This window comes from Anguilla rostrata, chromosome 7 (assembly GCF_018555375.3).
Source record: "Anguilla rostrata isolate EN2019 chromosome 7, ASM1855537v3, whole genome shotgun sequence".
Taxonomy (NCBI): Eukaryota; Metazoa; Chordata; class Actinopteri; order Anguilliformes; family Anguillidae; genus Anguilla; species Anguilla rostrata.
In genome coordinates, this window is record NC_057939.1 from 45,278,076 (window position 1) to 45,304,554 (window position 26,479).

Here is a 26,479-nt window from a genome sequence, read left to right on the forward strand (position 1 = left end):
AGCGCAGTTATATTTACCACGCTAATTTATTTCAGCCAAAAATGTTTCTCTTCCATTGAATCATATATCGCAATTTATCCTGGCCTTTATGTGTGTGTATTGAGGACTGTGTGTGGGTTGTGCGTGCGGTTCCATTTGATATGAGCAGGGTGCTTAATCACTCTGTGCAGGAGCGGCGTATTCAGAAGCGATGATGCTGGAGTGGTGTGCTTTTCCAGTGACCCGTTTTCCTGGTCTCCTGCTATTTCTGCCGTCTCCATCTGTCTTGACTGCCGGAGCCTTCCCTAGCAGGTGTACTTCCGTCGGGGTAGTGAACGGCGAATTCGCCAGACGCGCGTTTAAATAGGATGCCCTACATTTCCAGAGGCGGTCCTTCACAGACGGCGGCGGAGGCTTCCGTCCGCTCCTGATGCGAAGCTCTCGTGGGCGAACTCGAGTCTGTGCCACGCGGCGTTCGAGTCTGCGCCGCGGTCCGCTGCGACTCCGACAAGGTTCAGAAGCAGCAGCGGGCAGCGTCGGCTTGGGCCAAGCACATTTCCTCCTCTGGCTGCTCTTCCTTTTGCTTCGTCAGATCAGCAAGCTGCAGTGGAGGCCTGTGTGCTCCGCTGGGTCTGGCGTGAGCCAATGTAACGCCAGGGAGGCAGCAGACCTGTCAACCTGGTGTTTGGCAAGTCGTTAATCTCACTCCTCGTATTCATAGTCTGCTTTTGATCTTTGGATTTCTACCTCAATTTCATTTATCTGACGAGGACACCCGGAATAAGAATAAAATTGCTGAAATATTAAGTTGCGAGTATGTTTTTAAGCATAGTATATGAGAAGTGCTTGCAGGATTGCTGGCAGCGAATGACAACTTGCTGGATGGGGGATGTGAAATTCCTGTGATTAGATTGTTAAAACACAAGAGCGCTGAGCTCCTGTAGAGAGCCCAGCTGTCTGCTATTCAGCTGCGGAGGAGCCGCTGCGGCCGTCTCCATGTCAATCAGTCAGCGGTGGGCGGGGCACAGAGCTGGATGCCAGGGCCCTGTCCCTACAGTACCTATCCTCTCTGGTTACTCAAGTAGTCTGAATATGGGAAGAGATAAAAAGCTGTTAAAAGGGAGGGGGTCGTGGAGGGGGGAGAGGGGGGGAGGGGAGTAGTGGTGATGGAAGCTACAGCTGAGAACATTAAAAACGCCTCGCACTCAATCACAGGAACCGGGGAACAAAAGGACAGCTCTGGGAGACGTGCCCCATTCACAATGGGCTTTGTTTTTGTTTGGAAACCTCATTTCCGAAGGCTGCTGCCTTCGACCCGACGTGCTGCATTCAGAAGGTTTTTCAGACCCTATGCTCATTTCCCCATTGTAGTGGAAATCAGGGAAATGTTAGCATTTGCACTTTTTCTTTGATCATGAGACCACTCAGGTTTAACATTGGGTCTTCTGAGCTCCGGATTCTGATGCCTGATGGAAAATTACAAATTTTGGTCTGACGTTCTAAAACAAGAACTTGCATTGTGTACGTATAGTAGGCTACTTCCCTGAGTGGATGTCAGCCTGCTACAGTGCAAGTGCCCTTATGTTATACGGACTAGATTTCTTTTGCTAGTCCAGAATTTTGAATCGGTTTTAGGTAATGTATCAGTAGCAGCGTGGATTTGCTGTAGTGGTTTGGCAGAAGCCTTGGATTTCTATCATTGCTCTAACTCTGGCCCACTTTCCTGGCAGACTGCTGGCATTTCAGCTACCGCTAATGGTAATGCCGTGAGCCTCGTTAGCAGGTCTTGGAGTCCCCAGGATCTCCAGTGGCTGTTTTCTGTCTTAATTGCACTGTGACCAGAGTTCAGATTGTCTCAAAATTGTATTGTGTAAACACGGCAGGTTGTCTTTTCGTGTAAATAGCATAGGCTGTACAGCAAAATTGAAAGAACACAACCACAACAAAAAAAATGTTTGTGTCTCATGCCTTCCATGAGGATTGATATCAGTCAATCAGTATTCAATTAAATGTCTTTCTTCAAGAACTGCCTTTAAGGAACCACAATGATTCTTCAAGAAAGACCTTGGATTGAACACTGATTGTTCAGTTCAACAACAGTTTAGTGCTCCCCTCAACTAATCAGTATCATTATGTCTTTCTTGAGGAATTGTGTTGCCTTTGTCTCTTAGTGCTGATTTCTTTCTGTTTCTGGATTATGGCTGTCATTTTTTTTTTCATTTGCCAAACGTAAGTCGTAGCCTGTGCCCGGGCGGCTTATGTGACAGACACTGCTGTGGTTTTCGCGCGTAACACACTGATGAGATGCGGATAAGAAAGAGCGCTTTTGCTGAACCTGGAGTCTGAGCGACGCTCTGAGGTCACAGGTTAGCGCTGCGGTCAGATCGAGCTGCGAAATGGCTGCCGTTGTTTTCCAGGCAGTGACGTAACCAGAGCTTTGCTCTCTCGGGCAGTCTGTTTAATTAGGAGCCGTGACTCCCACAGCACATACGCTAATCTGCCTCGCTGCTACATGCTGGCTAACCACATAACCTCCTTTTTTTTACCCCAACAGCGATGTTTGTTCATCAGACATTTAACCTTTTAAGGTGTACCAGGGCTTAAGGGAGTGTGACAAAAGAACAGCTGGTGATGGTCCACCTTTAGTAAGCAAGCTTTGCATAAACAGAAGGAAAGAAAGGTGATCTCTCTGTTGATGTAGTCCTTCACTGTTCTCTGTGGTGCTTGCGACCTTTAATGTCTCTGAAAATTGACCCATGTTTTTTTGTTTGTTTGTGTTCTTAAATGCCTCTTAAAATATCTCTGCTTCTTATTTTGGTTTATTGCGACCTCAGGTCGGAAGATTTTTTTTGCGTTTAGCCGAATAGCAAAGGGAGTACAATTGTCTTAGGCCGACTTCGGGGAAGGGTTTGGGTTTTCTCGAGAAGCCGAGCGAGACCGGCCCTCGGAGTCAAGATGATTTCATGCGTGTCCCTCTAATGAGGCCCCCTGCCGTTTCCTGTCTGTCCCCCCCCCCCTGCCCTTCCCCCTCCGAAGGGACCTGTTGAACTGTGGCGACTTCCTGAGATTTTGTCGCTGAAGCCCACGGTCCTGGTGCCGCGGACCGCTGGCTTGAAAAATCTGCCTGGTCGTAAACCCCTGTATGCGGACGCACGGGCTAACTGCGCGCGCTAACATGCAAACGAGAGCATGCGGTATCAGAGGCAGCTCTCCTGGGGAGGCCGTGCTTTTACATTTTATAGATCTGGGGTGGAGGGTTAAGTGGAAAACATTTAACACGGCGAACGGCAAATCGGCACGAATGGCGTGGGGGGGGGGGGGTATCGATCTCTCAGAAATCGTTTGAGGGAAGCGGTGCATTGTGGGACACGGCATGAGCAAGTGCAGATTTGCATTGGCCAAACAGAAGGTCAAAAGGGTATATCGTTTCAAAAACAAAGTTCCAGTTTCTTAAATGAAACAGTTTTTTTTTGGTAAAGGGAGCAGTTGCAACGCTTCAGTGAACAGAGCGCTGCGTCTATCTCCGTCCACGTGCCATGAAAATAAATCTACATACGGCAACATCCAGGCTTCTGCCGGGCCTGTGTTTTCCCATATCTTATCCGAGTCACGTTTGATCTTAGCAGTCTCATTAATACGAGGCACTCGATAAGAAATTATTAATGTGCCTCAGCGTAGCGTCGGAGGAGAGCGGTCGGAAGTGTAGGAGGACGTATTCTAATGATCCCAGATGCAGAAATGAATCGCCTTAATGAGGCCAATAAAATGTTTGTTGCGTGCTTCGTTGTGTTAATGGAGAGCTCTTGCATTATACAGTATTTCTTCCTGTAAGTGCTGTATGTGTCCATTTCATCTCATGAGGGGAAAGGCTGTGCTCTTACTTTGAATAGAGCGAGGAACACAAAATGTTTCTTTTTTTAATTTTTATTTACAGTAAATGTTTAAAAAAAATAAATAAAAATTTTAACACCAGTGAGGAGTAATTGCGATATGCTGTTCCCATTCTTTAAATGGTCCCTGTAATGTGACCCCCCCTTTAAATGGTTGGCAGGAGAGCCGTGATTTGATTATGTTTTAATACATCGAGCGGTGTGGATGTTTAGCTAAGGCCGCTTTGATAATTATGATAGCATGTCTATCGCTTTATTTAAGAAGGAATTAAGCGAAATTACACAGCCTTTGTACTGGTCTCCCGCTGCCCAATGTAATTATCCTTCAATACGTGTGTATGAAGTCATATCAGCAACACTAGTTGTAATAATAGTTGTACAGTCGTAGAGATTTAAAAGTTGTAAATCTTAAAGGTTTCCTTCTGTGTTTTCCCCCGTGTAGACAAAAGCAAACCTGCTGTTAACACGGCGTCCTGTTGCGCCTCATTCTCACCCCACCGTCACTAATTTGCTTATTTTGGTAATTACGCCTGGCTCTTGATCCAGTCCCTCGATGAGGTAATTCATGCAGCCCCTACTCTAAATTTATCTGCAGGGCTCGGTGCTGCACAAATGATAGTTCACTGAATTAATACCCATTCACGATCATTCAGTCTTCCACTGTCACCTGTTCAGAATACTTGGTTCCCGGATCCAAAACGTTGTGCACCTGGCTCCTGACACCCCGTGGCCAAGCCAAGCCGGAGTCTGACGTGCCAGTGTTTCGCAAAGCTAATAATGCACAGACAGCTAGGTATTTACAATAGAACTGGACCTCCAAGTGACGGGCAGTTGCCTGCCAAAGTTACCAGCCACAGATAAAATTTGCCAGCGTTTGGCTGGTGTTAATTTCACACCCTGGTGGTAAATACCGCCCCACATCCAACGGTGTGTGCTCTTCCAGGTTTTGTAAGAAGCATGCTGGTGTTTGCAGGTGCTCAAATGGCTCGAACTGCTTTGTATTAGAAGTGTTATTTATATCCCTGCTTTTGGATCCACTCTGTTCACTTTTGCATGCCATTTCACAGTTATGAAAGTCAAGTCCATCGTGTTGTATTTAGAAGACCGTAAGAAGCTCTGTTTCTACTGCCTGTGCCGGCTATTTCGTGATGTCAACAAGCACGCGTGCATGCGCACACGCACGAACGCACAAACTCACAAACGCACACGCCCAAGCTAATGAAATGCGTTGCTGAAACATACAGCAGTGAAGTTGATTGAGTGTGACCGCGGTCAACTTCACAAAACTTCATGGGAAATTCGAAAAGACGACGAGAATACAATTAACCGAGGGCCCGGAGAATCCAGCTCATCATAAATATTAAACCCAAGGCAGATTCTTTCAGGAACAGCAGGATAATAAATATTTACGCTGACATTTCTAAGTGCGAAAATGTCAGCTAGCATTAAATACAACTCCACTATCAGCACAAGTGTCAACATAAGACGTATATTACTGGGATGCGAATTTATTTTATTGTTTTCATGGATGCGTTCGTATTTACTGCTCTAATGCACAGTGAGAATGCAGATGTTGTGCTCATAATTGAACCCAGATTTCTGCTTTAAGAGTGACTGGCTTGGGAGATGGGGGGGAGGGGGGGCAAGGAAAAGGGTAATTGGCATGCAACCATTCTAGCGCGACTATAAGGTACCGACTGTGCTGCCTGTTATACTACTGCTTATCTATGCTATAATACTGGTTATCATGGGACTAATTGAGGTTGGGCGCCTGTGCAAGGCACCAATTACAGTTACTGAGCAGAAATTTGACCTTTAAACTTTCTGGTCACATGCTCAGTTGTCAGATCCTTAACAACCGGGCTGTGCTGCCCCACAAACGTGGCGTGTTTATTGATGTTTGTCTCTTGTGGCTCTGTCAGGAGCAGATTCACTCAAGGATTAAAAATTGAGTTTCCTTTGCAACCACAATATGTGCATAAAACCCCCCCCCCAAAAAAAACAAAAACCTGGAATTCACAAAGTACTTTGGATGTGTCAGAGACATGATCAACATCCACTCTGCTTATAGGGGCATGACAGGCCTTTTCCACATTTCTATGTTATTTTCCGTACACATCTGGATTTCTGGGCTCCACAAATCTTATCAATTGTAAATGAGTTAACCAGCAAATAAAATAAGCACTCCCAAAATCTTTCAAATTCGATTGCCTACAGTGAAACCGATGCGGTATAGAGGTGTGACATTGACTGTCATAGCTGTCATGATGGCAAGACAGACATTATCAACACATCCGGCTGCGGGAAGATATTTTGCATGAGAGTTCTGCTTTTCTAGCCGACTAAAAAGCTAATTATTAATTATTAAGCATTACAGGCTCAGCCATTTCTGTTCTGTCTGCTCCATTTCCCTGCCCTGCCTGCAGTGACCAATGAATGCCCTTGCTGCTCGGACAGAGGCCACTTTTCAGCTCACCCACTTCCTGTTTGTCATGTTTGCCTTTGATAGTGGAATTGGACATTTTTTTTAATGTGCCTCTTGGGATCATTCCTTGGCCATCTTTTAAGTTGCACAATGTCCGCAAGATTTCTTTTTACAGAAGATCTATGTCCTTTTGACACTCGTACAGTTATACATCCTGTAAAGTTTTCCCTTTTGTGCTGTGTTCCAATTGAATTTGCCATGTCTGCTGTGGTAAGAATTTGCCTTATCTCTTTGCTGTTTCAGTCAGCTGCCATTCATTTGTATCGGTTGCATAATCACCCACTTGGCATAAGTATGTTCACGAACGGGTCGTGAATTGAGCAATCATTCGATTCAAAGACGATGCATGCTGGTTACAGTCCATCCTAAGTGAATCTGTGCCTGGTTATCAATTGACCTAATTTTTCTGTTATCCAGTGTGGAAAATGAAAGGTTTGCCTCTGGAGGACTATTCATATCCAAATCACCAATGTAGAGCTGAGAACTGCAGCAGTGTGGGAGTACCACCTACGTACAGCATTATATGGCATCACTCATTCAAGAATGGTCATGTGATGGAAGCCCTCTAATAATAATAAATGAATAAAAAATGGGCATCCGTCCACAGACAGCTAGATGGTGTATGGCACGTTTATCTGAGCCGACTGAGGAGCAGACGTGTTCTTTTCAAAGCGGGGCCTTTAACCGCCCGTCGTCCGGAGCTTTCTGAATTAGCCTGTTTCACTCTGCGGCCGTGGTCTGCTTCATTAGTGCGGCGGGCAATCCCTCGTTAATCTGATGAAATTAGAGCGATTGACTGAACCGAGCGAAGCCGACTCGGCTTCCCACGGGCCCGTTTGACCTGGAGCGCGCGCTAATTGGTTTCTTTACCTCCAGCGCCGCTCGCGAACGGGAGCGAATCCGAAACGTAGAGCGCAGCAGTCATCTCGCTCATTAAAGCGTGGAATTATTGCTCTTTTTTAAATTCCATTTCTGAAATAATTTATGACATTTAACTTTGTGGTCTTTAAGGCGCTATGTTCTTCTACAAATGTGGCTGTATATAAAGTACATGCTAATGAACCAGGCTAATAGGTTCTGTAATGACCTTCTTGAAGATACTTAGTCTACCCTTTGATCTGTTAAGCTGTACAGTGAACTCCCTTAGTTCCAGTGATCTGGCTCTTGATATGAAGTTCAAACTACATAACCGAACAAAGCTGTCTAGCAAACTGAAATTTCAAGGCTGTGCTGAAGCTATGTTGTATTAGCCGGAGGGAAACCAATCTTTTGTAGGGAATGTATTGCTAGGAAAAGTAACAAGTTTGACATGTACAAGCTCTCTACGTACCAAAAGCAACATTCAGGCGCATTATTAGAGTCTAGAAGGCGAAGTCCTGACCTTTCACATATATACTGTATCTGGAATGAGCACATTGCTTATTCAACGGTTAGATATAGTGATATAGTCTCAGTGAACCATGATTCTACCTAAGAGGTGGATCAAATTGATATGATGTCACTTGTAATTTGATAGTATGTGCACAGCTATTAAAGGAATGGCATTCGTTTTGGCACAGGTTTGTTTTGATGAAATTTTTTTCTACAATCCAGTCACTGTTTGAGCCCACTGCCCTTGCACTGTTCTGAAGTGCTGCATTCCTTCTGAGCTTCACCCACAATCCAGAGATTTCTCCACTTCCTGTAGCCCAGACCGTATCGCAGAGCAAAGCTACCACTTATGGGAGGAGAGCCTGGCACACTTTTGGGAGGAACGAACATAGCAGTAACTTTAATAACTCTTAAATTTTTAAACACTTAACTTTTAAGGACTCTTACATCTCCAGTTAGAGGGCAAGACGGGGGGGGGGGGGGGGTGCGGCGCACACGTCTGGCTGGGTGGACTTAAGCACAGGTGTGTGGGTCGTTAAGGGCCGTCTCAACCAAACATGAGGAATTGAGGCTGTGCGGAAATAGGCCTCAGTGATTGGTGGTTAGGGTTGGCCATGTGTGGACAGCGAGTGCTGGAATATTCGCCTACATTTCCAGCTTTACTCATTGCACACTGAATATGGAATTTGGTTCAGTGTTGGAGACCGGCCAAATGAACAAAATAAACAAAAATAGGAAAGAATACATAAATATATGATTGGTAAAATGCATATTAAATAATACATGTAAAAATAAATAACTTTATATTAATGAATTCATAAGTGCGTTTCTTTCAACATTTATGTATTTTAATTATTTATTTATATTTGTTTTTTTATTTTTGTTTACTACTGCAAAACAAAAATGATCTGTCAAAATATCTCTCCACCTGTCATAAAATGATACAATGAAATGCTATTAAGTCTGTCCACACTTTCCTTTAATTTATTTAAAGAGTTTTTGCCTGTAAATCCATGGAACTGGTTGTTTTAAAGCTCTGTTTTAAGTGACATTTTCTAAAATCAAAGTATGTAAAGTAGGTAAGGCTACTCTTAATGCTACCGGCTATGTTACTTTGCTGTCACTATTTATCATGCTAGTAAACTGAATATGGTTTTTTATGTAGGATCTTAACATTTTGACCCATGTAAAGGTTCTCGATATTCACCTAATGGGTCCTGATTTTGTTTTGTTTTTTTTAGTTGTGCTAGGCTTGTAGCGCAGAGTCGATGCCACTTGCAGTGTGTGCGCCTCCCTCCTTTGTCGTTAGCCTGTGGTTAGACTGCAGCAGGAACCTGGCATATCTGGCCTGTTCTGTGGCAGCTCAGCCTTTAACCACGTGGGTCACTGATGATGGGCTGCAGGCCTGTTTTGCAGCCAAATGTTTAGTGTCTGTTAGAACAAAGGCAGGTGAGACAGGGTAGATTTTATATTGCTGTCAACAATATGATACCTTGAGTGAACCTTCAAACTACATTTCCCATGGATCTGTGGGGCCAGGTTCTGGCCTGGCTTTGTCACATTGTTGGGTATTTCAGTATTGGTGGTGTGCAAAGATCTGTTTAAAAATCTCAGCGGTTTCCTACTGAGAGATGCTTACAAACAACAATGTAGCACAACTTTGGTTATAGGAGCTAATTTTTTACTTCTGGTTTTGTACAGGTCATACTCAAAACCACTGCGGTATTAGTGGGTACGTATAGTGACACATTTGAGTAAGCCATTTGTAAAGTTGCGTAATTAAGATTGCTATCTGTGCTGTGACTGATTGTTCGAGATGTCAAATGGCATGTGTTAATTCTACACGGTATTTCTTCCTGAGTGAAAGGAAAGCCTCTCTTCTCAGGGGTACAGATGTTCTTTAAAAAAAAAAAAAAAAAGCAATTTTGGACGGCACGGCTCAAAGGTTTAATTTCCTCAGCGTCTCTGCTGTGTTTATATTGTGAATTTGTCACCAGACGGCCACACATTGCGGGTGGCGGTGCTTGATCAATGCACGGATGCCGTCGACTAAGACGACTGGCCATATTTTGCCAATTTAAGGTTAGTCATGCTCCAGCTTTTGATATTTTTCATTTTCTGGAGCGCACAAGAGCAATAGTACAGCACTTCAGAAAGGAAAGGACTTCATATACTGTAAGTTGTTTTCTTTTGGCCCGATAGACTACAGTATGTTTTTTAACTGAGAACGCAAGACCCTTTTTGGTAGAAACAAAACCAGGTCAAAACCTAGCATATGGCTGGACCGGCCGACCAATGGTGTGACTTCATAACTCGGCCCAGCGATGGTGAAACTTCATCACTCACTCAGTCACTCAGTCACAGACATTTGCGTTTATAGGGCTGGCCCCCGCTGTTGCGGTCCAGCCAAAAAATGCTTCATGCGTGTTCACGTGTTCAGCAGTGAGGCCAAGCTGCCTCACGGTGGGGTGTCTGTCTGTTCTGCCGCTGCTGAATCAGATTAGCCGACCCGACTCTCACTTGGTGGTCGACCCGCTGTAAGGGGAATACGGTTCTCCTGCAGAAGATCACTGCGGCAAAATTTATCGTGGCAACTTACATTTGGCTCAAAGTTATTTTTTTTTCCCCCCCTTTAATTTTGCATTTGGATGAACTAATGCAACTACTTGCCCTTTGCAAGACCACAGCTTTCATCGTGTCCAGCTCATTTAGTGCAGTTCCGATCAGTTTTTTAATATGCAGCTCATTAGGCTAAATACTTGCTTTTAATTCCAATTATGCCCCATCTTATCGCTAATCTGAATATGTGCTGGGAAGTTTGATGTCAGTTATGCTTTATCAAGATTAAAAAGCACCAAATGATTGCAAGTGACGGATCGGCTGTGTAATTAAGCGTGTGTAGTGCTAGTGCTCAGCCTGTATTTAAAGGTGTCAGTGGTAAGGGCCGCTTGGTGTTATGCATGTTACTGTTTTACTCATCGATTGACTCAAGTACGGCTTTGTCTTGTTGACTATGACAGCACGAAGTGGCAGAGTACTTCCTTCCAAGTGGCTAATGACCCAAGATGGAGGAAAATGGATGTTTATGGACTTTCGCTCAGTCTCGCCTCTAAAAAAAATCGGTGTCACTGTCATTATCCTTCCTGTTTCCGGTTTGAATCCCATTAAATTTGTCACCACAGTTTCATTTAAGAGTGCAATTATAGCTAATATAAAACACATGCGTTAAGAATAAAAAAATTATATTCATGTAAAAATAAAAGCGATTATGGCCTTCATTATCTACTTGCAGTAATGGATGAGGGGCGCTGCCTTGTTTGACCGATACGTGCGAAAACTGCGGTGTGACCCTGAGGTGACTTTGGGGCGTCCTGTCCGAGACAAATTTTCAGACTCCGGGACGCCGCCGCCGCCGCCATCAATCACCCCGCCACCTCCGCCGTGGCCCGCCGCAGATGCAAATGCGAGCGCCGCACCTCATTTGCCGGGGGGGGGTGATTATCGGACCCCTCGATGGGTGAAATCTAACGGGTCCGAGATCAACCGGGGGCGGGGGTGGTGGGGGGACAACGGGGAGACGCCGTCGAGGGCGGCGCCACTTTGGCGGTTCGTCTGAGGTGCCTCCTCGCCCTGGCGCATCGTTTCTAGTGAGTTTTATCGCCGACGTCCCTCCCCTGTGCCACCGCCAGATAGATCTTAAAGGAACTTAAATCTGTGAGGGGAGACCTGAGGAAGAGCTCTGAGTGATAATCTGTGCCCCACTGTCTGGGGCAGGGGCTGGGGGCGGGGCTGGGGGGTCGCCACGGCGAAGCCGCTCCTACATTAGGGGGCGGGGGAGCCGCGGTTATTGCCGTTATCTCTCCCCGCTAGCTCGGCGCGCGGAGGCTAACGCTCCCCTCCCTCATTTTAATGTGACAGTCGGCTGTCAAACGGGGAGGGATTTATCTCCCCCACCCCCCCCCCCCCCGAAGCACCCGATCAAATCGTTTTCGCCGTCTGTCCGATGACAAAAGGTCGCTATCATTCTCTCGACGGCCGCCTCCTCGTCGTTTTAGCTAAATTGATCGTGCCACCTCCGTCGTTTCCCCGTCGTTATCATTATTGCTTTTAGGTCGGGATCAGTTCGACCGGGTCCATAAAGCTATTAAATAGCGACAAACCCCGGAGACGTTTATGGGCGCCGTGATTTACTCTGCGCCGCAAACGGCGTTATTCGTACGTTATAAGATTTTTTATCCTTTTGCACAGGCGGCCTTTTCCGAAATGATTTATCCAAGCCAGGCAGCAGCACGTGTGGAAGGGAAAAAGGAACATTGTTAAATTTGTGCATTTGTGTGCATATTACTGCATGGGGCCTGACACCACATCGCAAAACCTCAGCCCCATGCACCCCCTGACCTCCAGCCCCAAATACTGTAATGTATGAGGTATGAAACCAACCTCAGCTAGTAATGCTAGTTATTAGTTACGCTCATGGAATGAGAGAAGATGCAATAAGAGTTGGTTTAACACTTGTTGGTTTAACAGGATAGTGGCCTAACTGACTGGAATTTGTTTTTCAGTATGTCTGATCATTCCAACACTTCTTTGGCTGGTAGTGGCTCTGAGTCTGTTCTTATTCTTCCATAGTTACTCCTGCTCTTGTAATCCTGTTGTACACGCCTAAGGTCTTGGCTTTTGAAATTTCTCCGCATGAGAGTGTCTGAAAAATGAATGCCCTATGACAAATTCAGTTACTAAGAAGTCATTTTTGGAGATAATGTAATTAAATTTTCAGCTTTCTGGTTGTGTGAGGTTGCCCTGGACTCTGGGCTAAATAATATTGTGTTAGTCATTCCCTTGTTGTGAACAAAAGCTTATGGCAAGGATGACACGATGGAGGGTATTGTTTACGACAGATCAAGGCCAACAGGAGATGACTGGGTTCATATCTTTCATTTCATTTTGGAAGGGAACATGGCCTCTGTGAGGGACTTTTAATGAAGAAAACAGTGAAGTTCCGGAAAAATCTGGAACTGTGTTTTTTTTTTGCTTCAGCTGGTTACCATAACAGACCTAACACGCACTTCAGCTTTGATCAACCTTTCAAGATTTTTTAAATGAGGAAATTTCAGTGGTTTAACTTTAAATTAATTCACAAAAAGACCATTGTTTTTGCTTGTATAGAATTAAGTAAAGTTCAGTATTGTATAATGTTATAGGTGATGGATTCTTCGATCTGAATTCATTGCTGGTTTTAAGGTGAAAACAGAAACCACCAAGCCCCGTGGATCTTGTAGACCAGGGGTGGGGACCCCCTGTGCTAAGGGGTTACCTCTTTGACCTGCCTTTGTAACCCCTCCTGGCCGTCTCTTTCCCCAGCTGGTGGGCGGCCAGTTCGACCTGGAGATGAACTTCATCATCCAGGAGGTGGAGAGCGTGGACTGCATGGTGGAGCTGCTAGACCGGTGCGAGCCCACCTGCCAGGCCGAGGTGTGGAGCATCTTCAGTGCCATCCTGAAGAAGAGCATCCGCAACCTGCAGGCCTGCACCGAGACCGGCCTGATCGAGCAGGTCCTGACCCGCATCGACAGGACCGACTGCATGATCGCCGGTACGTTACAGCCCGCGCGTCCATGGGAAATGTAGTTTGAAGGTTCACTCAAGGTATCATACTGTTGGCAACAATATAACATCTGCCCTGTCTTACCTGCCACTTTGTTCTAACAGACGCTAAACATTTGGCTGTAAAACAGGGCAGCAGCTCATCATCAGTGACCCACATGGTTAAAGGCTGAGAGATGGCAGGTTCCCTCCATCTTGAGGGCCACAGACTAACCCAAGGGTGACTGGTGCCCCGAAAGACAAAGGAGGGAGGTGCACAAACTGCATAAGCTAGTTTACATCCTGATCTGTTAATGTCAGACCAATCACCCGCTCCGGTTCTTTCAGTGTTCTCCTTCAGCTTGTGAAACACAATATGGGCGTGCCTCGTGGCTGTTTGCTTTACTCTTTGAGCTCTTCTTTTTCCGAGGATGGTTTCGTTTCAGGAACTGAAGGTCCACACACAGCAATCAGACTAAAATGCAATCTTTTTTTTTTTGTTTAAAGTAACCTTTTTGAAGGACTCATTTGCAACAGAGCTCTAATTGCCGTGGATACTGTATAACCATTGCCGTGGATACGGCATGATCATTACCGTGGATACCATATGAGCATTACCATGGATACGATACGACCATTGCCGTGGCGCCCTGCATTTTGCCCTCGATGCCCTTTGTATTCGAAGTGCCTGCGTGAGCATTTCTGTCCTGCCGTATAATCCATCTGGCCCCGATGCCCTCTGGAGGTTAAAAAAAGATGGCTGATGCTTTTCTGGGCATGCTCTGTACTGACATAGTTACAGCATTTTTTACAGCGCAGGATTTTTTAAGCCTGTGTTCACAATCAAAGAAGTCGCCTCCTCCATCTTCATCGTCACCCACTCGCCCCGAGTACCCTATCAGTCATCTAGCTCAGCGTTTCCCAGCCGGTGAGCCGTCAGGCGAGGTCAGGTGTGCCGTGTGAGAAATCCTTTAAAAAAATTTTAATGTTCCAACAAATTTTTTTAAAAAAGCTTAAATGAACAAATCCCATTCACAAAAGCCAAAATCAATGTCATTAAAATATCGCATATCGCTTAATTAAAACCCCAAAAGAACACTTAGGCCTACTGTTGGCACGTCGCATCGACGTCAGTACGTCGCGTGGAGGGGGGCTGCAGGGTGTTTATTTTTCATGCTTTCGAGAGCGGTGTGCCATGAGATTCTGTAAATTTGGAAAGTGAGCCGCGGAAGGAAAAAGGTAGGGAAACGCTGATCTGGCTACCTGAAAAGCGAATGTGACTGCGTTTCGCTGGATGAACGCGAGGAAAGGCGGCCTTGGGAGGGATTGGGCTGAAGGCCATTAGGAGAAGGGAGCGATAAGGGCCTGTTCCTGGAGACACACGTCTGCGTTGTCACCCACTTCCCCCCCCCCCCCCCGCTTGGCATCTGATTGGAGAGAACCCGCTGTCGCCATGGCCCCCCAAGTGCCGGGGCCGCACGTCCTCTCCACCTCCGCTGGAAAACCGGGCGGACCACCCTAAAATGTAGTTGTTGCCTGGGCCTTGGTGAGGGACCTCGGTTCTGCAGTAGTGCACAGTGCTTCTGTACAGCCGAAGGTCTGGCTTGGGGCACAGTAATGCACACGGCAGTCTGAATAATGGTCGTGCTGCCGGATCCACTGAGCGTGACCACATCGTTTAATCTCCCGCCCTGAGAGAACAGTCACTCGCAGTATTGCTGCATTGTTCTTGAGGAGACAGTAGATCAGGGCTACCCAACCCTGGTGCTCTAACCCCTGACAAAGCGCACTCTAACTCTAACCCTAACAAAGCGCACCTCATTCAGCAACTCCAGATCTTGTTGAGCTGCTAATTAGTAGAGTCAGGTGTGCCGAATTAGGGTTGAAATGAAAACCTACAGGATGGTAGATCTCCAGGAACAGGGTTGGGCAGCCCTGCTGTAGATTGTGTCTTCTTGTACATGTGACCTTGATGTAATGTTGCGAAAGCTGAAGCCACATCTGAACTACGCCGTACACAGTTTCTCTCTGGTCATGCCTCAGCTTGGCTTTTTCAGTGCAGAAACCAGGTTTTTCATTCGTCGTCACAGTGTGGTAAAACATTGTTTTGGTGCGACTTAAACTACGGTCACGCAGCTGGTAAATTCACGCCACAACGAGATTGATTCAGGATTTACTTCAGTTGTGCCAAAAGACTGAAATTGAAGAGTGCTTTGATTTCTCCTCATTTTCGGAGAATAAGTGGAACGTGAAGACTGTGTGATTAACTCAGAGCGATATTCCAGATTGGGTCATTTGTAAAAGCTCCAAGGATAATCTTTGCTTATCAGAATGGGATAATGAATCCTATTTAAGTCACAAGGCCCTCCGTTTCAGGGTTTTCCTGTGTAAATGTGGGTTAATAGCACTGGAGGCTAATGAGATAATTAGCAGAGCGGGGACTGAACCTTTGTCTGTGCCCGGGGGGGTGGGAGTGTCTGTCGGGCCTGTGAGGACCCTCCCTAACTTTTGCCTCTGTGTTGTTTGCAGACCTGCTGGTGGACATGCTGGGCGTCCTGGCTCGTTACAGCATAACTGTGAAGGAGCTGAAGCTGTTCTTCAGCAAGCTGCAGGGAGAGAAAGGCTGCTGGGTACTCGCCTTCCTGCTCCGCTGTCTGTGTGTCTGCCTGTGTGTGTCTGTCTATGTGTCTGCCTGTGTGTGTGTGTTTGTCTGTCTGTCTCTATCTGTGTGCCTGTGTCTCTCTCTGCCTATCTGTTTGTCTGTCTGTCTCTCTCTGCCTGTCTGTTTGTGTGTCTGTCTGTCTCTATCTGTGTGCCTGTGTCTCTCTCTGTTTGTTTAGTCTGTTTTCTGTCTGTCTGTCTCTCTCTGCCTATCTGCCTGTCTGTCTGTCTCTCGGACAAGACCTGCGCCTTTCATTTCTAATCATTCACAGTCATTATTCTGCATGTCTCTGACACAGTGGCCACAGACACATAAGATGTGTTCTTACGTTTTGACTTGTACGCCAGTCACGTTTAATGAATGTTTAACCTGCTAGTCTGAAGCCCATTTTGTGCAGTCTGTGTAATAAGACATCAGCAGTCCTCATTTCACTGGTTGTGGCCCTCATTTGTTTTTCCAATAAAAACAGTGGCTGTGCAAAGCCAGGGGAACGTGTGAGTGTGTGAGTGTGTGTGTAATGGTGTGAGAGCAGGCGGAATATTATTTGCTGTATGATGTATTATCCACTGAGATTTCACTCTTGAAGGAAGGCGTTCATTGATCACTTGGCCTCATCAACTTGTCAAGTGAACTGGGCAAATTTCATTTTTTCGATATTCGATCACACCAGGCTAGGAAAGCTTGGTGATTTCTCATTTCACGCCACCACACAAAAACCCACCTTAGAGAACGGTGTGGAGTTTAGGGCCTTGCTAAGTAAAAACACACACACACACACACGCGCGGTAATGTATGTTATTGAATTAAAGCCTGGGCCGCGACAGCTAATGTGCGAGTTAGCATACCGACAATACCCTGCGCTAGTCCTCGTTATCGTGCCTTTCTGGAGCGCCGTTAGCTAGCCAGCCGCGCGCTTGCTAGCGGAAGAGTGTTCCGCGGCGGCGATGAAAGTCTGGCGCCGCTGAGTGTTTTCCCCCAGGAGGCACCCCTGCGGTGGCGTAGGAAGCTGGAGATGTTTACCGCTCCAGTCTCTGAGACTTCCTGCAGTTTGTTTACCAGGCGGAGAGGCATGAATAAAAGTTACTCCATTCATTTCACAAAGTGCATTTTAAGACGTCTTCAGGGTTGATACCGCCAGCGAACAGAGCTGGGTCTTTGATGAGCAACGTGTGGTCTGACATATTTTGTGTATGTGTTTCGTGTGTGTGTGTATGTATGGTGTGTGTGTGTCTGCGCGTGTATATGTGTGTGTGTATGATGCGTGTGTGTGTGTGTGTTTGTGTATGCTTATGCGTGTGTGTGTGCTCTCTTCCCCAGCCTCCACACGCTGTGAAGCTGCTGTCTGTGCTGAAGTGCATGCCTCACAGAACCGGCCCCGACTCCTTCTTCAGCTTCCCAGGGAAAAGTGCGGCGGTGAGTGAACGCTCGCGTGTGTGTGTGTGTGTGTGTGTGTGTGTGTATGTGTGTGTGTGTGTGTGAGTGTGTGTGTGTGTGTGACTGTGTGTGTGCTTGTGTACAGGTGTAGGCATCCTATGCCCATTATATATGCACATTCAACAGGTGGTCAGCACAGTGTGAAATTCTCTATGCCTTCCGGTAGTCCTTTGTGTTTCTTTAACAAAAAAAAAAAGAATGAATTGAAAACTTTTCAGCCCACTGTTATTTTACGTGTACATTTCAGCACAGACTTGAAATGAAACGTACCGGAAGTGAACAAGGTGAGCAAGTTGGGGAAGGACCTGTAGGCCCGTGTTTGGCTCAACGTATCCAGAACTTTCAAAGAAGCCTAGATATTTCTGACTTCTGATTGGCCGCCCAGCCCTTTATGTTAGCTGCGCGCAGCGACGCGCGAGAGAGCAGAACGTGAGCTCACCTCAAAGCCGTGTGGGAACCGGGAAACGAATCGGCGGGAAAAGTGTTCACAGGACGAGTCCCTTTAATCCTGCTGGGAGAGAGCAGGGAGGAGGTGAACCTGAACAAAGGGAGGAGACAGCATGGGGATTACATCTCCTGGTGAGCTGCTTCTCTCCTCACCGAGGGATGGTGGTGGCGGGGGGGGGGGGGGACTTCGTTAAGAGGTACGGAGATAAGGAGGTTTATCAGTCTCTCCGCCTTATCAGTCCACCGCAAACCGGGCCTGTCCTTAAGACCGCTTTGGAAAATCGCATTTCCTTGAAATTCCCTTAGACGGAAAGAAAGCCTTCGCTGGGTGACACTTCTCTACTTTTCAATTCCTGGAGCCCCACCTCCGCCCAGCCCCCCGTCTCTGAATGCCGGCCTGAACGACGGTGCCCGTGATCAGTGAGGGAGCTGGCTGATTCTCCCGAGATCTCCGCGCCCATCCAGTCCCATAAACCGCTTTGGACTTTCCCTTATTTAACAGACTGAAACCGTGCGCCAATCAGGAGATTTTTATTTCCAGAAAAGCTTTTCTTCTCCCGCTCTCCAAAGGTACATCCTCAGTGCCTGGATGACCTCTGTAAAAGTGTAGTTTCAGAGCTGTTTTCAGCTTTCAGTACCACAGCTCGTTAGACTGAAGGTGCTGGATTACAGTGTAGCTAAATGGCAGGGGGACTGCCTTCTTGCACTATAAAGGTTTGTGGTGAGGTGTGAGAATCTTCACTCTTAAGACCCTGGGAGTATTGCTCCTCCTCGGGGGGACATAGCTCAGGAGGTAAGAGCGGTTGTCTGGCAGTCGGAGGGTTGCCGGTTCGATCCCAGCCCTGGGCGCGTCGAAGTGTCCCTGAGCAAGACACCTAACCCCTAACTGCTCTGGTGAATGAGCGGCATCAATTGTAAAGCACTTTGGGTAAAAGCGCTATATAAATGCAGTCCACTTGCCTTTTGCCATTTCCCATCCTGGTATCCCACAATGCAAAGCAGAATTGCTCATTTTGAATGGCAGAGCTCTAGCTGCTTTGTGAAGCGCGTCCGTTCCGCACGCTGTCGTAACGCCGCAGTGCAGTCAGGTCTACAGGAGGGCTCGGAGCTGAACAGCTCCCCTTTGACCCAGCGCTCGTCTGATGGTGCGTGAACATGCACATTTACCCAGTGCAGTTACCTGGGAATGTTCCTGAGTCCCGCTGTGCTCTTTAGAGCTCGGAGCAGATGGTGCTGAGAGCGGCGAGGAGAGAGGTTTTCACATGTAAGCAGCCCTCCTCTCCTCTGACGCTTTCTCACACACCTCCCGTCCTCAGCCTTCCCCCACGAAGTTACAGAGCGTGTGTGTGTGTGTGCGGCTGTGTGTGTGTCCGTGCAAGTGTGTGTGTGTGTGTGTGTGTGTGTGTCCGTGCGAGTGTGTGAGTGTATAGAGCAGAAGATATCTCTTCCTGTCAGCACCTAAGCCTTTTCACAGAAGCACAAGTCCGTAAAACCTGCTAAAAACTGATTCGCTGTGCTTCACAGGCTATAGCGCTGCCTCCCATTGCGAAGTGGCCTTACCTGAACGGCTTCACCTTTCACACCTGGCTGCGAATGGACCCGATCAACAACCTAAACGTGGACAAGGACAAGCCTTACCTGTACTGGTGAGTGAAACGGTTCAGAGGCCGCGCCCTCTTTTTCACAAAACAAACAAACGAGCCCTCGCTCCTCTCCTCTCCTCTCCTGTCCTCTCCTCTCCTCTCCCGAGGTAGTTCTTCACACGGCTCTGTGCATTATTCACCCGTCTCTGGCGAGTGTGAGTTCGGGAGCTTGTGCGAGGATCGCTGTGCCTGACAGTTGTCATGACAGCTGTGCATTTCAGAGGCGTCGAGTTTGTGTCTTCTGTGCTCCGTGCTTTAATGGTCCTGGCAGTCCCCGCTGCCTTTGAAGGGGAAGTCAAGAAAACATAATTAAAAAAAAATAAATAAATAAAAGAAATTCACTGGAAAATGTCCCAGGAAGCAGGGAGGGACGGTGTGCGGTTTTTAGGACTGCTGCCGTAAGTAAAGAATGGATGTGCGGAGGGTCCCGAAACTTTGCCCCACGACCGTCACACTTCGCCCCATTTCAAATTTCCGCCCTCTCGTGGGGCCAGGAGAGGAATTCCAGGCCTCACTCGACCTATTTTCACATGCTAATTAATTCCCATCAAAATGACATTTATACAAGGAGGAGTCCTCAGCTCTGGGCTCAATAAAAAAGGAGAAACGTGAGACGTTATGCGGAGTAATTCCTGTGCCTCGACCTTTCGAAAAATGAAAGGGGATCGGTTTCATAAATCCCAGGCGTGTTCTCGATTTTTAACTGCTGCTGTCAGGCACGGGTCATCTGATATTTTGATTTAAAAAAAACTTTATTTGGCGCGTTAAGTTGTGAATGTGCTTCACGCTTGGGCCACTACAGACAAAAGGACGCTTCTTTCTCTTTTGCAGTTTCCGCACCAGTAAAGGGCTGGGGTACTCCGCGCACTTTGTGGGGGGCTGTTTGATCGTGACGTCCTTAAAGTCCAAAGGGAAGGGGTTCCAGCACTGTGTGAAGTACGACTTCAAACCGCAGAAGGTGGGTTAGGGTCCAGGTGTTCCTGTCTTACATACCATAGCATCACTTAGCTTAGCAGAGAATAACACAGCATAACACAACATAGCATAGCATAACATAACACATAGCATAGCATAGCATAACATAACATAACACATAGCATAGCATAGCATTGCAGCAAGAACAGGCCATTCAGCCCAACGTTGCTTGCCATTTTACTGCCACTAAAAGGTACTTAGCTTTCACCGTTTACCTACAAACTGTGTACCTGCTACCCTTTCTTACTTCCGCTCGTTTGGAGCAGGAAACAACCAGGCGTAATGCTTCACACTGAGTTTGTAGTAAGGCCGTTTGGTGGTTTGTGCCGTTGTTCCAGCAGCGCCGATTTTAACGAGCCACTCCCCCCTGTTCCTCCCTCAATTCTGCTTCAGTGGTACATGGTGACGATAGTGCACGTCTACAACCGCTGGAAAAACAGCGAGATCAGCTGCTTCGTCAACGGGGAGCTGGCGTCCTACGGGGACATAACCTGGCTCGTCAACACCAGCGACGTGAGTTTCTCCGCATGACCGTTAGCAGGGCGTGGTTCTTCCGGACTCTCTGGAAACATTACCGTGCCAGTTAGCAGGCGCAGTGATAGGTAAAGCTCATTAAATGAGTGGGTGGTTTGTGTACACTGTGGATTGAGCAACAATAGATTGAAAACTTAAATAAACATGACTGTGCTATAGGGGTACTACGGTCAGTCAGTAACTTGAGCTCTCTTACCTTCAGACAAAAATAAAAATCAAGAGAATGGCTGCTGACATACTGGATTCACCTTGTTATGGCTGCCGTACGCATATCCATCAGACTTTACAGATAAAATCATCTGATTGGATAGAAAAATGATGCGATGCGGAGTAAAAACATCCTCCCTAATTGGTCAGCTGATTCAGTCAGTGTTCTGCTCTGCTGAAGGTGACCGTTACAGTGTACTTCTTTATTGCAGCTTCACTTCTCTTTTGTGTGTTTAAAACGGGCACTTGCGTAATGAAGTAAAGAGAAATATTATTCGAGAGACAAGAGAGGTTTCTCTTTTAACCAAATCACTGCGTATGGATGTATATAACTGTGCAGTTGTTCATGTACTACTTGAATCAACGTGTTGTCTCTTTAAAAAAGCAGAAGAGGCTAAGTTGGTGAGATGACTGGCTCGGTGGACTGAAGCTTGTCGGTAATGACTTCAGAGAAACTCTGAGCGCTAGCAGATGTTCCATATTCAGTAGACGGCAGGGCCAGCTGGGAGGTGTCATTGGCGCTGTTTGTTTTCTGTGTTCGGATGCTGAAGTTTGCAGGCGGTTTGAATCCCTGCTCTGGCTGATGTGCTGGATATTGTCTGCGCTGTTGACTGCTGCTCCCTGCTGGGCTTTCTCTTCTCAGACGTTTGATAAGTGTTTCCTGGGGTCCTCGGAGACGGCGGACGCTAACAGGGTGTTCTGCGGCCAGATGGGGGCGGTGTACCTGTTCAGCGAAGCCCTCAGTGCTGCCCAGATCCTGGCCATTTATCAGCTGGGGCCCGGGTACAAGGTAACCTGGGAACTGTAGTCCTTTTTTTTTTTTTACACTCTGCTCACACCACCACTGTCCCCACAGTGAGTCCCTTATGTTTCTCTGAACAGAGATAGTGTTTGGTTGGGCCTATTATGCGGTCGGGTTACCTTGCACAACTCTGATACAGAATCAGATCACTGAACTTTGTCTGAACCCCAGCTTTTACAGAAAACTTGTTGAAACTGATCTGGGGTCAGTACTGAAGAGCAGAACCTATCTTCAAATCTACCTGTTTTGTTAGTGTCTGGCTGGGTTCATCAAGCACAATCTGGTGTTAATTTTCTGGCGAACGGTGACTTTATTTACGAAATTAGGGGGAAAAAACATTATTTAACACCCCATATCTGGTAATTCCAAAAGAAGAAAATAATATTTTAGTAAGTGTGTCAGAGAGCCTCGCTCAGCGTGAGATAACGCGCTGGCCCGCTTGCACCCCAGGGCACGTTTAAGTACAAGGCCGAGAGCGACCTCCTCTTCGCCGAGCACCACAAGACGCTGCTGTACGACGGGAAGCTGGCCGGCAGCATCGCCTTCACCTACAACCCCCGGGCCACCGACACCCAGCTGTGCCTCGAGTCCTCGCCCAAAGACAACGCCTCCATCTTCATCCACTCGCCCCACGCCCTCATGCTGCAGGTAGGCCCCCCGCAGCCGGCCCACGATGCACCCTGCCCGAACGCGGCCGCGACCGACGCAGCCTGAGCCCGTTAGCATATGCTAATTCCTGGAGGTTAGGGACGGGGGGCTCCACCCTACTGATTGCGCCAAACATTTCCCCTTCATGGTTTAAATTTATCATCCATTTTGAAGTTTTATAACACTGATTGGAATCCTCCTTTCTGCTTTTGCCAGACAGTAGGACACTGTCCAGTAAAGGTTGCTCTTTGTACAGTAAATGTATTCAGAAACCTGGCTCTGGCTTTAATTGAGTTTCTGATCTTTGGTGCCTGAAACCGAGCCTTCTCTGGCACGGAGCATGGAACAGCAAGGTTCCTAACCATTGGCCGCGATAATTACAGCCTTCCAAGGCCTTATTCATCTCATAATGTGATCCTGGACTTATTATGATTGATGGGGTTAAATCTGTCCAGGTGTGAGATTGGAGCTGGGTGGGGGTCAGCTGGCTTTGCCAGGGCAGCCATAAATCCTGCCCCCCCCCCCCCCCCCCCGAAAACAGCACCGCTCGCCTGGGCGTACACCCAGCGGTCACCCCTGGTGCTCCCTCCGTCCTCTGAGAGCGGCAGCCGTCTGCAGAGTTTATTTGCACATATAGTGTACTTTTCTCTCAACCCTCGTGTGTAGCTGTACCCTCCTCTGTGTATGACGTAAAGATTATGCAAACCCTGGGTATCCAAACAGGGTGCTGATTCTTGTGCGTTAAACTGCAGGCAGAAGTTAGTTCAGATGTGGGTCTGGTGTACTGTACCTGACTGAATGACCGGAGGGTGGGGTGTGTGTCTGGTGGGCTCTGTCTCTCCGCAGGATGTCAAAGCGGTGGTGACGCACTCGGTCCAGAGCGCCATGCACTCCATAGGAGGCGTGCAGGTGCTCTTTCCCCTCTTCGCCCAGCTGGACTTCCTGCAGCACAACAGCCATGAGCTGGACACCTCCGTCTGGTAGGAGCTCACCTGCCTTCACTTACAATACAGATAGACCTACAGTGCTCATCTTTATGTGCTTTTTGGCTCTTACATTTGACCTTGGCTGACTTTGAAGGCCCAACCTGCCTTTTACTTCTCTAAGGAGAACACACAGGGGATGTCGGGTAAGCTGTCTCAGTGCAGACGGTTATTTGAAGCCGTATGTAAGTTTCCGGGCTGTCGGGGAATCCTGCAGACACTGCGGCCCAGGGCTACAAAGTATCGGATGTCAAGGTTATGCAGGGCGCGGGCAAACTATTTGTTTTGTAACATTCTTAGCCCTCTGACAACTCTACTATGACAGAACAAGGAAGTGAGTGTGTGAATGAATAGAAACGAGTGAGTTTGTAATAATTGCACGAAAGAATGTGTGAATGAGGAATTAAGGAAAGGAGTGTATGAATGAGTGAGAAGACGTTGGTAAATCGGGGAGTGAGGCACTGGACTGTTTGAGATGTTATCACAAATATGCAATTAGAATGTTCATAACTGAACATTCTAATACTGATGTCACAATCACTACTGGTAACTGAAACCAATGGAGTACTAGAACACTGAATTTTGAAAAAAAAAAAAACCATTCCAAAAAAACCTGCTGTGCTGAGGGGCTGCTTGTTCAGTCAGTGAGTGCGTTGAGGAGTGCTGCCCCCTGGTGGCTGACCGGCTCCTGTTGTGGCCTCCTTTCCCTCAGCTGCACACTGCTGTCCTTTGTGATGGAGCTGCTGAAGAACTCCGTGGCTATGCAAGAGCAGATCCTGGCCTGCAAGGGCTTCCTGGTGATCGGGTACGCTCTGGAGAAGGTGAGGGGGCGGGCCGTACCCCAGGGGATAGCGGGTCTACTGCTGGTTCGAAATGTTCCCAGTCGCAGAGTCTGCACTGATTGGCTGTTTTGGGAAAGACGATGAATAAACCTTCACGATGAATTCAGAGTTGTTCATGAAGGAGTTTGTCTCCCCGCACATTTGTAAAAGTGGCTGTGTGTTTTGCTGAGGGCTCGTAAAAGAATAAGCAGTTTTGCCCAACACTGCCATTGATTTCCAATGGGTGATTTTTTCCATTATGAGCACGTGATTTGAAGTACAGGTGCTTCAGAACGTGGAGTGGTTACTCACGGTTGCCTGAACAACCATGTCTCTGTCGGGCTGAATTTGTTGTTTTTATCTCTAATCTCATCGGATCTCTCTACCGTCTGTTTGGGGGAAAAAAAAAAAAAGTCTTCCAAAGTCCACGTGACCTGGCCCGTGCTGGACATCTTCCTGGCCTTCGCCCGTTACCTGGGCAACCTGCAGAACGGCGTCCCGCTGCTCAAACAGCTGTGCGACCACATCCTGTTCAACCCCAACATCTGGATCCACTCTCCGGCCAAGGTACGGCACGCTCCCCCCCACAGCCAGCCCCGCACATCGCCAACCCTCTCACCTGTACTCACCTGGTTCGACCTTCGGAAAGAGAATTTAGTTAAGGAGACTCTTCTCTAGTCTATCGAATTCAACTGGGAATTGCTGTACTTCAAACCCCCTGTCTTTGCATTTGTATTTCCATTGTGAGTTGCCCTGGATAATAACATTGGCTGAATTCCAGTGAAGTTATTATAAGTCAGTATGTATTAACGATTCCCCCCAGGGAAAGAGTTTGGTTAATTCCCGCAAGCACTTGTGACGATATAATTCTCAGCCGTGCAAGCGTCGCCGGTGTCCAACTGAACTCTTTCCCTGGGTTTAATATCCCTTCAGACAGCTGCTCTCACGAGCGCTCTGCGAGCTCCCACGCCGGCGCTGTTTGTTCCCCGCGAAGCGCGACGCGCTGTGACAAGTAAAAACGCGGTTTGCATAACAAAGTAGCCGCCGGGCCAAGGATAGCTTCATAATGAACGAGCGCTTCGAGAGGCCGAGTAACAGCGTCCTTCATTTCGATTCGTCTGCAGCGCTCCTGCCCTGTAGCCGTTGTCGCACTATTTGCATTTCAAGACCTTTTTTTTTAACGCGACGTTGAACGGATGCACTCGAGAATCTGCGATAGCCGCTTTTGTCTCTTAAACGGGAGTGCTTACTGTGCACCGGCATGCATATTCTGTTTATTTAGCGTGTGTTTGCAGATGCTGTTCTGACTTGCTATCGCTTTGCATGGTTTTTGAAAATGTTGTCATTGTTATCACACCCCTCTGGTTTGTAGGCATCTCGTCTCATGAATATTGAGGGTCTGCACAGCTGTCGTGAACATACGCGCGGGAGTGTGACATCTGTCTCTCTCTGTGTGTGTGTGTGTTTGTGTGTCTGTGTGGTCATGTGTGTGTGTGCCTATGTGTGTGTGTGTCTTTGCCTGTGTATGTGCGTGCCTGTGTGTGTGTGTGCGCGTGTGTGCATGTGACTTTGCGTGTGTGTGTGTGTGCGTGCGTGCCTTTGCTTAGGTACAACTGCCGCTCTACACCTACCTGGCGACGGAGTTCATCAGCACGGCGACCTTCTACAACGCCATCCGCAGGGTGGGCACGGTGCTGCAGGTCATGCACACGCTCAAGTACTTCTACTGGGTGGTGAACCCCCAGGACCGCAGCGGGGTCACGGCCAAGGGCCTCGGTGAGACGCCGTCAGCCAATCACACGACTTCAGCCTGCTTTTCACAACCGCGTTGCCTGAGGTTCATTTTCTCTCTGCTGAACCCCAGCCATGGTCCTGGAGACATTCTTTTCATTCTGTGCAGCAGCACAGTTATTATTACATTGTGCTTAAGACCGGTGCATTATTGTATTGTGCTCGAGACTGCAGACTTGTCTGTGTCAAGTGCTAGGATAATTTTCTGAAGGTTAGGTTACCCT

The 26,479-nt window shown here is 47.5% G+C and overlaps 1 protein-coding gene across 50 annotated transcripts in view; it reads left to right on the forward strand.

Moving 5' to 3' along the window:
• Window positions 1-26,479, forward strand: part of LOC135259824 (lipopolysaccharide-responsive and beige-like anchor protein) — a 207,272-nt gene that overhangs the window by 11,100 nt on the left and 169,693 nt on the right. For all 50 annotated transcript variants that reach the window (XR_010331386.1, XM_064344595.1, XM_064344597.1 and 47 more), the window contains exons 2-13: window positions 13,087-13,318; window positions 15,838-15,938; window positions 17,288-17,383; window positions 19,376-19,497; window positions 20,326-20,452; window positions 20,863-20,982; window positions 21,854-22,000; window positions 22,463-22,660; window positions 23,507-23,640; window positions 24,356-24,464; window positions 24,879-25,031; window positions 26,072-26,240. Coding sequence is in view for 49 of the 50 variants with exons in the window: in XM_064344595.1 (XP_064200665.1) it covers window positions 13,087-13,318; window positions 15,838-15,938; window positions 17,288-17,383; window positions 19,376-19,497; window positions 20,326-20,452; window positions 20,863-20,982; window positions 21,854-22,000; window positions 22,463-22,660; window positions 23,507-23,640; window positions 24,356-24,464; window positions 24,879-25,031; window positions 26,072-26,240 (1,708 nt within the window). In the remaining variant the exon portion in view is untranslated. The remainder of the gene's footprint in view (window positions 1-13,086; window positions 13,319-15,837; window positions 15,939-17,287; window positions 17,384-19,375; window positions 19,498-20,325; window positions 20,453-20,862; window positions 20,983-21,853; window positions 22,001-22,462; window positions 22,661-23,506; window positions 23,641-24,355; window positions 24,465-24,878; window positions 25,032-26,071; window positions 26,241-26,479) is intronic.